Genomic DNA, 17067 nt, shown 5'->3' on the forward strand with positions numbered 1-17067 from the left:
GACCACACATTGTAACAAAACTTGACCACACTGTTACAAAACTTGACCACGCTGTAACAATACTTGACCACACATCGTAACAAAACTTGACCACACACTGTAACAATACTTGACCACACTGTAACAAAACCTGACCACACTGTAACAAAACCTGACCACACTGTAACAAAACCAGACCACACTAACAAAACTTGACCACATTGTAACAAAACTTGACCACACTGTAACAAAACTTGATGACACACTATAACAAAACTTGATCACACTGTAACAAAACTTGACCACACTGTAACAAAACTTGACCACACTGTAACAAAACTTGACCACACTGTTACAAAACTTGACCACACTGTAACAAAACTTGACCACACTGTTACAAAACTTGACCACACTGTAACAAAACTTGACCACACTGTAACAAAACTTAATCACACACTATAACAAAACTTGACCACACTGTAACAAAACTTGACCACACTGTTACAAAACTTGACCACACTGTAATAAAAATTGACCACACTGTAACAAAACTTGACCACACTGTAACAAAACTTGACCACAATGTAACAAAACTTGACCACACTGTAACACAACTTGACCACACTGTAACAAAACTTGACCACACTGTTACAAAACTTGACCACACTGAAACAAAACTTGACCACACTGTAACAAAACTTGACCACAATGTAACAAAACTTGACCACACTGTTACAAAACTTGACCACACTGTAACAAAATTTGACCACACTGTAACAAAACTTGACCACAATGTAACAAAACTTGATCACACTGTTACAAAACTTGACCACACTGTAAAAAAAACTTTACCACACTGTAACAAAACTTGACCACACTGTTACAAAACTTGACCACACTGTAACAAAACTTGACCACACTGTAACAAAACTTGACCACACTGTAACAAAACTTGACCACACTGTAACAAAACTTGACCACACTGTAACAAAATTTGACCACACTGTAACAAAATTTGACCACACTCTAATGATACTAGAGAGTGTAACAACCTCAAACTTAGACCCACATGAATTTAACGCTATGAGAGTTCCTAACTTAGCGAACAGTCCAGTCCATCCCAGCCCACCAGCCCTGCCCCTGAACTGACCACATTTAATCATCCTTCCTGCCAGACGGTCAGCTCTGTCTAGAAGCGACCAGTGGTCAGACGGGGCGGAACAATCTTTTACAAGTTAATTAGTTTTACTTTAGCTCATGCTAATTACACTCACGGTCTAGGTGTAATAATGGCGTCCAATTACAAATGTAATCAAGTATATTGCTTAATCTTGTGTTCCTGTTCGTGTGTGCATGTGTTTATATATATATATATATATATATATATATATATATATATATATATATATATATATATATATATATATATATATATAATATGTATGTATGTGTGTGTATGTGTAAATATATTTTAATTTAAAACCAAGTGCTGGATAAATCCACCAACTTAAAGTGCTGGATAAATCCATCAGCTAAAACAAAGTGCTGGATAAATCCACCAACTTAAAGTGCTGGATAAATCCACCAGCTAAAACAAAGTGCTGGATAAATCCACCAACTTAAAGTGCTGGATAAATCCATCAGCTAAAACAAAGTGCTGGATAAATCCACCAACTTAAAGTGCTGGATAAATCCATCAGCTAAAACAAAGTGCTGGATAAATCCACCAACTTAAAGTGCTGGATAAATCCACCACCTAAAACAAAGTGCTGGATAAATCCACCACCTAAAACAAAGTGCTGGAGAAATCCACCACCTAAAACAAAGTGCTGGATAAATCCACCAACTTAAAGTGCTGGATAAATCCATCACCTAAAACAAAGTGCTGGAGAAATCCACCACCTAAAACAAAGTGCTGGAGAAATCCACCACCTAAAACAAAGTGCTGGATAAATCCACCACCTAAAACAAAGTGCTGGAGAAATCCACCACCTAAAACAAAGTGCTGGAGAAATCCACCACCTAAAACAAAGTGCTGGATAAATCCACCACCTAAAACAAAGTGCTGGATAAATCCACCACCTAAAACAAAGTGCTGGAGAAATCCACCACCTAAAACAAAGTGCTGGAGAAATCCATCACCTAAAACAAAGTGCTGGATAAATCCACCACCTAAAACAAAGTGCTGGAGAAATCCATCAGCTAAAACAAAGTGCTGGAGAAATCCACCACCTAAAACAAAGTGCTGGATAAATCCACCACCTAAAACAAAGTGCTGGAGAAATCCATCAGCTAAAACAAAGTGCTGGAGAAATCCATCAGCTAAAACAAAGTGCTGGAGAAATCCACCAACTTAAAGTGCTGGATAAATCCACCACCTAAAACAAAGTGCTGGAGAAATCCATCAGCTAAAACAAAGTGCTGGAGAAATCCACCAACTTAAAGTGCTGGATAAATCCACCACCTAAAACAAAGTGCTGGAGAAATCCACCACCTAAAACAAAGTGCTGGATAAATCCATCACCTAAAACAAAGTACTGGATAAATCCATCAGCTTAAACCAAGTGCTGGATAAATCCACCAGCTAAAACCAAGTGCTGGATAAATCCACCAGCTTAAACCAAGTGCTGGAGAAATCTATCAGTAAAAACAAAGTGCTAGATAAATCCACCACCTAAAACAAAGTGCTGTAGACCAAGGGACATCTAATGAACTTGGCATCTTCTGTGCTCTCTAGAAATAACGGCTGTCCAGGGTGACGAGGTCACGTGACCCCAGCACTGCCGTCCCATTGGGTAACGTCAATTTATTAGCCACTTTGTTAAAGTCGAGTGAGGAAACCAGCCGGCATTTACGGCTGTCTAGCCGGCATTTGGTCCGTCTAGCCGGCAACCGGGCTGTCGAGTGGCTTTTTGCTAGCGTCTGTCAAATTCAATTTTAAAAGTTTTTTTTAAAAGATCGTTGTGAAAAGTTTTAAATTTAAAGAAAGGCAAAGGCATACGAAAGTGACGTGATTTGGATAGTGAAGCGACATGCCTAGGGATAAGGATGTGACGTGGTTAGGAATAAGGCTATGAAGTGATTAGGGCTAAGGATGTGATCTGACGTGATTATGGATAATGAAGTGGCATGGCTAGGGATAAAAATGTGATCTAATGTGATTACGAATAGTAAAGTTGCAAGGCAAGGAATAAGGATATGAAGTGATTAGGTATGAAGAAGTGACGTAACTAGGATATAAAAACTATCAAAACCCCAGTTTAAAAAAATATCTCCAAAGGCCTACCCAAATTACACAAAATTCGACGTAATTTACAAATTAACACGCAAAAATAACATGTTATCTTCAGACTCAGAAAAGGCCACAACAGACTAAAACAGCACATGTGTAAAAAAAAAAAAAAAAAAAAAAAAAACTAAAAATTTGGTATGGCGAAACTTGCCCATGTTGCATGGCCCCGGATAATACAGAACGTCCTTAAGGACTGCTCCTTATATATCCAGGCACGATCCAAACACAGGCCCCTATACACCCCACTCAGGGAAGAACTATATGGGGGACCTGCAGATATGGAGACCACAGTCCAGTTTATTCACGAAGTTGGACTTAAAATCTTCCACCATAAACTGTATTAAGAACACACAAGAAGAAGATGGACACTTGTCACGAGTAAAGAAACAAACAACTAGTTCCATGATTACGTCGTACTGTGTTTTTATAACATCTAAGCGATTCTATTTTTAATATAGCTTCTTTCTTTTATCTATTTACTAATACAGCTTTTTATTTTATCCTCCCTTTTTTCGCTCGAGGTAAATTTTTTCTCTGGTTTAAATCTGTATTTGAAATTCTCAATTCTTTCCTCCACCTTTTTTGTCTATGTATAAGTACAAGTTTTTCTTGCTGAGAAAAATCTCATCTTGTCCACGCCGGCGATTTTAAATTGATCTTCAACTCCCGGGGAATGGAGGAATCCCGGGGACGTGTCTGAGTATCTGGCAGCCGGGAGTCGTCCAAAGACCGGCCGGTGTAATTAACAGCACAAGTGCCCACACACTTGGAAACTTCACCCAATGAAAATACCCAGGAGGCAAAACCGAATTATACATGGGGGAGAAAATTGTGTTATTGTTTTGTTGTAACGCTGCGTTGTTGAATAAAATAGGAACATGAGTGCTTGTCTGTTGCATGAAGTGGTTTCTGGTTAAATTATACAATTATAGATACACACACATACACATATATAGCCTATATATATATATATATATATATATATATATATATATATATATATATATATATATATATATATATATATATATATATATATATATATATATGAATATATATATATATATATTATATATATATATATATATATATATATATATATATATATATATATATATATATATATATATATATATATATATATGTATATATATATATATACATATATATATATATATATATATATATATATATATATATATATATATATATGGATATAGATATAGATATAGATATATATATATGAATATATATATATATATATATATATTCATATATATATATATATATATATATATATATATATATTATATATATATCTATAGGGCCTGTAAATATATATATACACTAATATATTACCATTTTCTTATAGGTTTGTAACTAGTTGATATAGACAAAGTAATACTTCGGAGTTATTTATGTAACACATAATTCAGTTAACAAATTTCGGGTTCCATTCTGGTGTCGAGTGCCGCGGACTCCCAGGAGGTTTGTGGTAATTACAATCGTAATTCAATCATCCTGGCTGTGCTAGTTTTATGTGAGCCGAGGTTTATTAAATGATCTCAGCCCGTGTCTTTATGCGTGTGATTCGGATAGTGGGGTGGATGAATGCATCTCATGGCTGTTTTATCTCGGTGCTAAGTTTTATTTTTTGGCTTTATTAACGTCTGGGGATGCATGTCCCTGTTATGTTATGTAACAAGTAAAGTAAGTAATGCTACCAATTCGGACGTAACTATAGATGTAGATGAAGTAGAGTTTATATGTTTCTTGGCCCCCTGAATATGAAGTTATGGTATGGTCAGCATTATGCCAAGCCCCTTTTACTTTCCCCAACATAAGTCAGGTACCCATCAGAGCTGGATGGACTAAGGTACTCAGGGGACTGGGGGACTCGACTGGGGGACTTAGGGGACTGGGGGACTCGACTGGGGGACTCAGGGACTGGGGACTCAGGAGACTGGGGGACTCAGGGACTGGGGGACTCAGGGGACTGGGGGACTGGGGGACTCAGGGGACTGGGGGACTCAGGGGACTGGGGGACTCAGGGGACTGGGAGACTGGGGGACTCAGGGGACTGGGGGACTCAGGGGACTGGGGGACTCAGGGGACTGGGGGACTCAGGGGACTGGGGGACTCAGGGGACTGGGGGACTCAGGGGACTGGGGGACTCAGGGGACTGGGGGACTCAGGGGACTGGGGGACTCAGGGACTCTGGGGACTCAGGGACTTCGGGGACTCAGGACCTTCGGGCTAGCAGTCGACCGCTCTACCTTTATATTACTTACTGTTCAAATTGGTTGTGCCTACCAAAGCTTTCCATTACTGACACTAGCATCTAGATCTACCCTTGGTGCTTGTGTGGCGGATAGCTAGCTAGACCCCAACAATACAGAAGTGAGTACAGTTTTAAGCCAACATTGCACTCAACTACACTCACAGACACCATGACAACTGTTAACACAGCCAATGTTAACAGTTTTTTAACAGTGTAACAGTTGCTGCTCTACATACTTAACGTTAAATCAAGATATGATGAGTCTACGTGTGAGCAAGGTAAACCCCACCCCTGCTCACCCATTACAACTTACCCGTATCGTGACGTCTGGTTAGTGTAGACGTTCACCTGTTAATCTGGGTTTTTTAACAGGTGCAAAATCTTGTAGAGTTGTAAAATTGAAGTGAAATTAAACTTCATAAGCAAGAACAATCTTACCTGCTATCTTGTTAGTTTAAAACTTACATGCTGTTGTAAGATTATAGTGCTATTGTAAGATTATAGGCTGTTGTAAGATTATAGTGCTGGGGTAAGATTATAGTGCTGCTGTAAGATTATAGGCGTGAGTAAGATTATAGTGATGTTGTAAGATCATAGAACTGTTGCAAGATTATAGTGCTAGGGTAAGATTATAGTGCTGCTGTAAGATTATAGAATATTGTAAGATTATAGTGCTGCTGGAAAACTTATTGATATTTACACACACATATATATATATATATATATATATATATATATATATATATATATATATATATATATATATATATATATATATATATATATATATATATATATATATATATATATATATATATATATATATATATATATATATATATATATATATATATATATATATATATATAAACTCTATCCACGGGAGGGGTAAGGGGGGGGGGGTACACCCCACTGATCGGAAGTACAATGCCATATAATCTTGATTGGTAAGTAATTAATCCAAACTTACTTTATTAAGTTCATATAACAGCCTCCGAGCGTGTTTATCTGTGTTTCTTAGGGGGAGGGGACACCTGATACAGATAGTAAATTGACTGGTAAATGCAATATTTTGTTATGCATCATTCCTTGCAAAATTTCTTAATATATTAATAGATATTGAATAGCTCAGGGCAACCAGTACATGGTGCATTTCCGTATTGCAGAAAGGATGAGGAAAAATTAGCTTTCAAACCTTAGCTGTGTTCAAATTAAAGAGTCCTTACAGTGATTCAATTAACGGACATGCGACTGCCTTAAGGTAACTTAAAACGTAATGGACGTCATGTTTAGTATTTTAAATTAATAATTAATTGCAGAATTTTAGAATATGCCCCATGTTCTCAATCCTATCTTAGATCAATTTTAAGCTGTTTTTGCCGGCTATGTAAGGAAGTTAATTATTTTGTTACGTTATTAATCTTGCGTTAAAAGTTAGATTTCCAACACTACAGTAGACGATCATCTGTATTGGAGAAATCAAAGTGATCGATATCGGGAGCTGCCCTAGAGTTTATCGCACTGAACAAACTCTGCAGAAATCGAACACTTATTTAAGTGTTTGATTTGTTGAACTGCATGACCTTATTGAATTTGAGGTTTGATTTTATAAAGGATTTAAAGAACAACAGGAAAATTTTAACCACAAGTACTGACCAGATACAGTTTTAGCCCTCCACCAGGGTGGACTAGCTAGTCAAAGAGTCCCAGGAAATTTTAAATTGCACATTTTTTCTCAATCAAAGGCCTGAATTTTACACCAGGTATAAAGAAATTGTAAATTACTAACCATTTTTAAAAGATCAATACTAAAAGGACTATACAACACCGTTCATAGTGGCCCACCGAGATATTTTCCTGAGGGCCCACCGAGATATTGTCCTGAGGGCCCACCGAGATATTGTCCCGAGGGCCCACCGGGGGCCAGTCCACCTCTACCCTCCAGCGTGCAAAATGTGCACAGCTTTTTTTGTGTAGATTGGCCCCCTCCTTAGACGGCCTACAATTTTAAGTAGTTTTACAATTCAACTTAACATTGCTTAGAATTGGAACTTTGCCTGAAATAGAAACAAAGTGTCTTCCATGTGGCACGTCTGTCTATTGTTTAAATACCTACACGGTAAAATTTTGTTTCAAGGCAGAATGGTTGGTTACTTGCATTGTTGGTTATCTTTTATATAATCAATTGTCCTTTGATTGTAATCTGCTGGTATAAAAAAGTAAAGTTCCCTTTTCAAACATGACAGTCTATAGGGCAAGTGAGTAGAGTTCACTTGTTTCTATGACCTCGGCATATGAAGAGATAGAGTGGTCAGCACTATGCCCAATATGCTGGTATAATTTCCTAAATATTTAGCACTTTTTCAGTTGACGTTTAAGGACATCCCCCCCCTCCATCCCCTGATCAATAAAACTCCTGTTCATCACCCCCCCCTCTCTGTACTGGAATGACAGGAAGCCGTTGTATGCTACAAGTGGTTTTTTCACTGCTCACACATGAAAGTGGTTTTTTCACTGCTCACACATCAAAGTGTTTTTTTTCACTGCTCACCCTTAGTGTATTTTTTCCCTGCTCACCAATGGAAGTGTTTTTTCCTCACTGCTCACCCATGAGAGTGTTCTATCAAGCAATAAACCACAACTCCGTCGCTTATTCTAATTTGGTTTTTATTAAAAGGGGCGAAAACCCACGTTGTTTACAACTCAACCCGCTAATAATAGAAACCCGATAAAACACCTCCCTCGCCCCCCTCCTCTTCACATCACCTGATATACAATGTTACTATGTCTGTATTTTTGCTGTCCATGACCCAAATCGCTACTGTAATAGGTTGTTATTGGAGCCGGACTAATCACGTGGACAACCGTTAAAGCACCCCCCCCCCCCCTTCAGTAGTTCTTGGAAATCCTACACAGCTAATATTTTAAAGCCTTAGATTTTAAAAATGAGGAAAAAAGGATTTCTCGTATTTTGTTTCTTTTTTTTTAAATTCTGATTAAAATATCTTCAAATTAGATGTAATTACACAAATTCAATGTTTTGGATTTTTTATTATTTAAAAATGCATTAATGAAATGACCTGTGGTTATTTTACGCAAATAATTTCTATTCCATCACATACAAAAATAACCCTGAGCTCGAGAAAAAAAAATAATCTCTAAACCGTCAGAAGAAAATCTCCAGTCCATCAATGGTGAGTGCGATGATATCATGCTATGAGTTCTATCAAATAACCCCAGGGAGAAATCATTGAAAGAAACAGAAGGGAGAATTTGATAGAGGGCAAATTGACGCGGGGAGGCATACGAGCGAGTGACGTCATCGATTCCGGGGTAAACAAACCTAGATACTGGAGCAGCAATAGGATGACGTCATTAGCTAGAGGGCCCTGCTTGCAAATAAATCACATTTCTTACAGTAGATTACCTTTATTGCCTAGCAGACGACGCTAAAGTACACATCCGGGTGTGCAAACAGGGTGACCAGTGGCTGTCATTAGAGTTACGTTAACAGATGAATCTGTTCGGTGTGGCGAATCAGATCAAATGGAATATGTATAATGTCGCCCAGCGCGGTAATGTCACATTGAATGTCATTTCCGGTCAAGTGGGGAGATACAGCCCGGGTTTATGATTCAGAGTAAATGTCATTTGTGTTAAATGTCAACAGTTGATCAACTATTATTCATTTAGCTGCTAGATCTGTGGTTGTGTTTTGATTTCATCCTAACTATAACCCTCTCCCTCCCCATACTCCTAAATGAAGCTGTGGCCTTAAACCTTTTAACCTAGACCCAAATACAGCACCCGTTCAGTGTTTCTTCCAGACTTTTTTTCTCTTTTGGGGCACTGAAATTTTCGGGGGGGGGGGGGGGCGGACACTGTTAAAAGTAAATAGTTTCTATATAAATTCCATTTCGTTCGGGGGGTGGGGGGGTAAACTTTTCTTCGGCAGAGCCCCCCCCCCCCCCCCCCCCTCCCCGAAGAGATGCCTGGAAGAAATTCTCCACCCGTTGTCTTTTAACCTAGACCCATATATAGCACACTTTGTCTTTTAACCTAGACTCACGGGCAGTGTTTCTTCCAAACTTTTTTCTCCGGAGGGGGGGGGGGGGGGGAGGCGGACAATGGTAAAAGTATGGAGGGGGGAGGGGGTTGAAGAGATGCCTGGAAATAAGCTCACGGTACCTACACAGTCAGGAAATTTTTACTCCATTAGTTCCCAACTTCAAATCAAGATATCGCTTCATCTCGTGAACGGTACTCATAAAACAACAAGTAAAAACTCACGGCCATCATTGTATTACTTAAATTATCCTTGTTTTTGTCTAATGTCTAGTCTGACATTACTTGTGTCATTTTTCCCCGGTCATTTTCTCAACGCGACGCTTTTAATGTAATGAATGTATTGATGGAGACTGGAGAGGCGACCACTGATTTTCTATCAGCTTGATGAAATTGAAATAATAAATTATATCCTTTTTTTCTTGTAACGATTGAAATAAACATGGATCCCGAGTTTGTCCTGGTAAGGGACGTAATTAAATCTAAAAATAATGACATTGATCCTGTAAGAAAACACCCTTGAGCTTACCGCCCCTTATCTGTCCTAGAAATCGAAGGTTTCACCCGGCGAACTGAGCTGAGCGCTCAGGCCTAATGTGATGATATTGTGATCACTACAGCTGTAAGAATGGGACCAGACAGCTCTTTTCTAGTTAGAACAAGAACACTTGGACAGCTTCTCTCGACAAATAACATTAAGTATAACTAGGAAGGGGAAGGTTACAGACTGGATGCTCGAGAACAAAGGACAATCAGTTTATGTGAATTGCTGCTAATATTGTTATGTTATCGTCATCATTCTTATGATTAGTTAGGTACGATAATGATTTAACATCTAGGGGTCGCCCATCACAGGGTTTCTTTCGGACATTTTGCTCCGAAGGAGGGGTGGGGACACTAGAAATTACCGGAGGATGAAAGGGGGTAAGGGGGGGGGGGCAAAAAGATGCCGACAGAGACAAAAAGGTGAGATGGATAAAAGGCCGACATGTTGAAAGGCCGACATGGATAAAAGGCCGACTTTATATTAAGCCGACAACACAAGCCCTGGCAGTAGAATGAAACATTAAAACTTTTAACATTTAAAACAGTTTGACAGTGTGGTAAAACAATATAGCATTGCGCCCCCCTTTCACAAAATGTAGAATTGCTTTTATATTTAGGCCTACCTCAACATAACACAGAAGCAAAAGTTTCACTCAATGATATTTTGTTATTAGATTAAAAACAGATTTTAACCAGTTGTACTAGGAAATACAAGTTTCTCATTTATTAGCAAGTATAATTTTTAAAGCAAGAAATAAAACTAACCATGTGTTGTCGAATAAAATTTGTATAAAGCAATGTGCTATGTACGGGAAAAAATTAAATACAATTATAATTTTGTCATTATTCATAATGTAATTTGGTCAAGGATAGCGATCGCCGATCGTCCTACTTCAGCTGGTCTTCACCGTTTGTTGGCGAAATAAGGTAGTATTGCAACCTACCTGTTTATTTTGTGTGTGTGTGTGTGTCTGTGTGTCTGTGTGTGTCTGTATTGTGAAGGGGGGTAGGGTGGTGGGGAAGGGGAATTCAGGTGGTCTTTGATTTCGATAATTGATGGTTGTCTCACTTCGTTTACATAGCGGCATAGTTTCTTTCAGGAGCACGTCTTCCCCCCCCCCCCCCCCCTTGAATGTTTCAAGTGCCCCCCCCCCCCACCGCCGGAGAAAAAGTCCGAAAGAAATACTAATAGAGGGGGGAATATTCCAAATAGCAGTATCCAATATTTCGCAGCGTTAAAGTGTTTATATAAGACACTCCCGTTATCTCCGGTCACATTGTTTCATCTAGTATTGTCTCTTAGACACACACACACACATACACACACACGCACACACATGCGCACCCACACACACACGCACACACACACCCACACGCACCCACGCATACACACGCTCACACACGCGCACACACACACATACACTCGGCGCCCCGGCTCCCCTTGAGCACTTAATCGCGCCAACGTTCGTTTTAAATAGTGCGATACACTATGGATACGTTGTGCTACTGTAAGCGTTGACTAAATCGAATCAGGTGTGTCCGCTTGCGCCCCGGCGGTTGGGTGACCTGTAGCACTCCGGCTGCCCAATGAATACTATGGCGCCTGCATTCGTTTTAAAGGGCAACGGTGGAACCCGACAATTAAACCAAATCATGGACCGAACCCGGCGCCCCTGCTGCAGTGTAACCAGTGGCGTAGGCAGGGGGGGGTTAGGGGGGGTCATAATCCCCCCCCCCCCCCATAGACCCCTCGGTATAGATAAAAAGTATGAGGGGGGGGTGCAAATCGAAAGTTTGAGGGGGGGGGGGTGCAAATCGAAAGTTTGAGGGGGGGTGCAAATCGAAAGTTTGTCCCCGGGTAAAAATTGGAACCCCCCCCCCCATTGAGACGATCCTGGCTACGCCACTGAGTGTAACCGGTGATTAACATACACTCAAGGCTTTCATGCAGCATGGACTGGGGCGTCTGGGCGGTAGTATGGACAAACGGGCCAACAACTATGAGCAAGAAATATAGCGCCTTCTTTTAACCCACAAAGTCACGTCAAAAAATACACGATTGGTATGCATTGATAAAAAAAATCCTGTTAAAATATTGTGTCAGTCCGCAGCAAAGTAAGTTTTCAGGAGCATTTTGGTTTCAATTTGTGAGCACTTTAGATTTATTTATTTTTTACTGCTAAAACTGCTATTAATTTGGTTAAAAACTAAAAAACTGATACAACGAAATTCGCTTACCAACGTTAATTATCAGTATTTTAAAAAAATTAATAGTCTAGATTCTAGATCTAGATCTAGAATCGAGATCTTATAGCCTAACGTATGTAATAGATCTAATCTAGAACTAGATCTATGTATTATGTATCTAATCTAGATTATTCTAGGTCTAGATTCTAGATTAGTAAGATTACTGATTATTCTTGATCTTTGTAACACAACACTCACGCCTTAAGCCGCCCGCCTTATTAAAAATGATAAAAATTAAAAATGCTTAGGGCTTAGGCCTAGCCTACCTAATAATTCCTATTAAATAGGGTAATCTATCGCTTTAGGTACGCAAAATCTGCCGCGGCAAGAAATTAACTTTAAACAGCAGTGTTTGCGAGAAGGTTTGCTGTATAAAAAGCGGCCATCTGTAAGTTAAGAGTGGCTTCCCCTGAATATCGCGGTATAAGTTTACAATAAAAAAAACGAAGTGTCTACTCGGAATAAGATTTTTCTGCAAAAGATAGTTCTGCGCATGCGCAGTGACCTATGGCTAGGGTTAGGGCTAGAATGAGGGTTAGGGGTAGGATTAGGGATAGGGTTAGGGATAGGGTTAGGGATAGGATTAGGGATAGGATTAGGATTAGGGATAGGATTAGGGATAGGGTTAAGGATAGGATTAGGGTTGGTATTAGGGTTCTGCGGTTGTAAACACACGCATGCGCAGTACCATCGAAAACATCGCCGCTAAGTCGTAGTTTCTCTCCATTGCGCATGCATATCGCATGCGTATCTTACTCCGACTAGAATCGGCCTAAAAAAAATAAACCAGATGGCTGCTGTAGTATAGTAAATGAGCATGGTTGCATCTGTTGGAAACATCGCTAGTCTTCATTTATTACTGAAAAGTTTTAATTCAATTGTTTAAAAACATGTAGGTAGGCCTACAGCCTACATAAATGAAACAAGGAAACATTTTCGTATTTTTTAAAACATGTGAAATAATTATTAAAATTTAAGGAGTCACCTGTTTTTCACATTACTAGTCGCGGGCGATTTTACGTAGGCCTACCTAAAACCATAGATTACCAATTAATAAGATAGATCTAATATTAATTAGTAATTAGTTTAATTAGGCTATTATTATTAATTATTATTACATTAGCCTAATAATTTAGGCTAATATACAAATATACTTAATTTTTTATTATTAAATAACTGAAATAAAGGTGGTAGTTAATAGTTATTTAGTACATCTTTAGTATCTGGATGTGTTAGGCCTAGATCCATAGAAATCTAGGTAAAATCACGATATAGCTTCGGAAATTATTTGGTAATGTTTGTTGAGTTTTGGCCTATTCATGATATTTTATTAATTTTAAGATTACTACTACCAACAGAACATTCATTTTTTATGGAAGAGTCCATTGTCAGACACTGGTGTGTACAAAAAATCTGTGCTAACTATATTATGAAACTTGTTTTAGCTTGAATTTCTCTTCTCTGGTCTAGTTTTAATCTGAAAACCATGCAGAGGATTTTTGGGTCCCAGTTTCTGTTTCTTCCAATGTTAACTAGAAGCAGTTCCACCTTGTTTAAAATAAAGCCTCCTAAATATGCTAGACAGTTACATTTCATCAAACATGCCACCAGCATGTACATTCTACCTATTTTAATGAAAACAGAATTCAGTTTATCCAGAAAGACAAGCACATTAAGGATGAAGGATAAAATTTTACAAGAAGATATTAAAACTAAACCATCATCAAGGCTTGTATGGATTGATCTTGAGGTGAGTTTAGTTACATTTTAAAAAATGGTATTTCAATAAAACTTTTTAATGAAAGTGCTAGTGTTTTGAGCATATCTTTTCTCTTAGGCAGCATTTTCCTAAGTTTTTGTCACTGTGCCTCTTTTGAATATCCAAATAACCTTGGTGCCATCCTACTTCTATTATCTCATATTATTTTTTTTACATAAATGTTTATAATGTTTGGTAAAATCATTGGCCTAGCCTTAGACCCACTATTGGTCAAAGGAACAAACCATCAACGGTCCCACAACTTTGTAGCTAAAAAAGGAATAAAAACTTCTGATTTGCTTATTCATTGCATACATCCATTGAAGATTTCTGCATTTCTTCTGTGACAGAATATAATTTTTATGACATAAAATATAACTATTTATTTATTTATATCTGAATAATTTATATAGATTGTTCATATTGATGAAATTTTGTGCACATTTCTCGGTTTGGAAGCTGCCTATTTAAATATTATTAGTATTATAAATATGTTGGGTTTTACATGTGCATTGATGGAACACAGTTTACCATATGAAAGCCTTTTTTTAAAAAAATAATTAAGATAACCTTGTGTTCTATTCTATACACCAAATTAATAAACTTGTAAGTAAATCAAATTAACAATTAAAAAAAAAAAATTTTAATCGTAGATGACAGGCCTTGATGTTGATAAAGAAAGAATTATTGAAATTGCTTGTGTTGTAACAGAAGAGGATCTTACAGTTGTTGACAAGGTTAGCATCTAAATTCTTATTTTATTATCATTTGTCGGGTTTGTTTAATGAACGTTGTCAAAAACTCTAAATATTGTATTTTTATCTGCTAGTGCCCAAGTATCATCATCCATCAGGATGATGAGCTCCTGAATCAGATGAGTGATTGGTGTGTTGAACATCATGGAGAGGTAGGGAAAATGGGTTCATCCTTCAATTCTTGTGGGGAAGTTTAATTACTACCTCTATTTCATTTGTTTGGTTTAAGATTAGTTTCAAATATTTGATTCTTATTTTCTTTCTTCCTTGCTTCTTAAATTTGTGTTCAAAATATACTGTTTACTTTATTCTAATTAATCGATTATCCATTTATAGCAGTAGTGGTTTGTAAGGTCTGTTCATCTGTTCTACTGTGTGGTGATGTCCCTTTGGGTTTTAGGCTTTATTGTAGCATGGAGATTGTCATTTTTAACCACATATGCATTGTCTCCCTTCCCTACAACTTTCAGTCTGGTCTGACAAATGCTGTGAAACAGAGTAAAATAACAACAGAAGAAGCAGAGCAGATGGTGCTGGAGTTCTTGTTAAAACACACCACCCCTGGAACCTGCCCCTTAGCTGGGAACTCTGTGGGCATGGATAAAAGGTTTATAGACAAATACATGCCTCGGCTATCACAGCATCTTCACTACAGAATTGTTGATGTGAGCACTGTGAAGGAATTGTGTCGGTAAGAATTTTTTAAAACTCTTATTATGTTCTTTCATTTGCCATTAGTTATTGTTTGATAAGCGATTAAGTATTAGAACTTGATACTTACTTTACTATCATATGTCCATGATGTGTCCCTCATTGCAGGTTAGTGTTATATTATTTTTTTCGAAATAATATCAATTTTAATAATTTAAAAAGAATAATTAGATCCTAAAGTTGTATTTATATATGCTGTATATTTAACTTTTTCACCACACATTTTCTTTTAAATTATTCTTTAGACGATGGTATCCTGAAGCGTTCAATATGGCTCCAAAGAAAAAACTATCACACAGGTAAGGTTTTTGTTCATAGTATTGCTCATTAATATGGCTGCAACATTGATATCCATTCATTCTAAAATTGTGTAGAGCTTTCATTTGCTTATATCCCTTGAATGAACATGTGTACTTTTAGACCTTTATGAGGATACAAAAGAGGTTTTTTTTTTGCCTTCTTTATAAATCAGCTGTGCTTCATCCTTTTAATATGTGTCTGTGTGTTTTCAGGGCATTAGATGACATCCTAGAAAGTCTTGATGAACTCAAATATTATCAATCTGTGATTTTCAAATAATTTATTTGAATATGCTACAAAAGAACAAACATTTCTTCATCTGAATGCAGACTACATTTGGATAAATTCCCGCCAATTGTTTTAAATTATGTCTTCAAAATAGTTGAAAATTGTGATGTTCTAAATTACTAAAATGTTTTAACTAGGGGGAGGGGGGTGGGGGGGGGGGTGAGGTACATATTTTATTTTTTTAATGTAAGCTAGATAGTAGCTAAAACTATACATGTGCTCATATCTACTGTGCATAGTGTACATCTTTTTTTTTTCTGATTTTAGCATCTGCGCTCATCCTCTTTTTATGTTTCAACTAGCTCTCCTTATGTATGATTATTCATCAAAGGTATCCACATCTGCCATTACCGGACTCACTTTTTTTTTATCTCGTCTACTGGGTTTTGTGGCAGATGTATGGCTTTAGACATATTTACTACTGGTGGCATTTTGTTACATAAGTCCTATAGGGTCATATCATGTCATCACATTAATCTTATCTACAGCAAATAGATCCCAAATGTAATTACATGGCATTAGTTTATTCAATATTTGAGATTTTTTTAAGGGCATTGATCTATCATGTGAAGTATAGAGCAACAATTTTAGTTGCCCTTTCATTTCAGTAAATGTCTGTATAAAATTGTTCCCATGTTACGGCATTATGATATTCTACTCAGCCTTATATTAGGGGAGTTGTCAGGTGGTTCCACAGATCAATCTCCTAGTGACCTGTCACTGCAGTGATATTGCTGCCTGCTCAGGACCATCAACCTCCTTGCTCGTTAACTAAGCAGATTGGTATTGTTTGTCAATCTGATTTTAATTATTGTAATTAATTATTCACAGAAACTGTGAACTA

At 37.6% G+C, this 17067-nt stretch overlaps 2 protein-coding genes across 5 annotated transcripts; both read left to right on the plus strand.

Moving 5' to 3' along the window:
• Positions 1-3532: 3532 nt before the first annotated feature.
• LOC131943782 (heterogeneous nuclear ribonucleoprotein 87F-like) lies at positions 3533-5531 on the plus strand. Its single transcript, XM_059304060.1, has 2 exons — positions 3533-3579; positions 5132-5531. Exons 1-2 carry the CDS (start codon positions 3533-3535, stop codon positions 5529-5531), a joined length of 447 nt encoding a protein of 148 aa, XP_059160043.1.
• A 6697-nt stretch (positions 5532-12228) lies between these two features.
• On the plus strand, positions 12229-16356 carry LOC131943802 (oligoribonuclease, mitochondrial). 4 transcript variants are annotated; one of them, XM_059304088.1, is made up of 7 exons: positions 12229-12278; positions 14054-14160; positions 14823-14906; positions 14999-15076; positions 15395-15615; positions 15881-15934; positions 16148-16356. In XM_059304088.1, the coding sequence occupies exons 2-7, from the start codon at positions 14089-14091 to the stop codon at positions 16212-16214; spliced, it is 576 nt and encodes a 191-aa protein (XP_059160071.1). In that variant the 5' UTR covers positions 12229-12278; positions 14054-14088; the 3' UTR covers positions 16215-16356. The 4 variants fall into 4 exon arrangements, with proteins under 4 accessions (XP_059160071.1, XP_059160070.1, XP_059160068.1 ...); XM_059304087.1 differs by lacking the exon at positions 12229-12278 and adding an exon at positions 12373-12483; XM_059304085.1 differs by lacking the exon at positions 12229-12278 and adding an exon at positions 12444-12483 and having other exon boundaries at positions 13881-14160.
• The last annotated feature ends 711 nt before the right edge of the window (positions 16357-17067 follow it).

This window comes from Physella acuta, unplaced genomic scaffold (genome assembly GCF_028476545.2).
Source record: "Physella acuta isolate Inbredline_101_S28 unplaced genomic scaffold, ASM2847654v3 ptg000466l, whole genome shotgun sequence".
Lineage (NCBI taxonomy): Eukaryota > Metazoa > Mollusca > Gastropoda > Physidae > Physella > Physella acuta.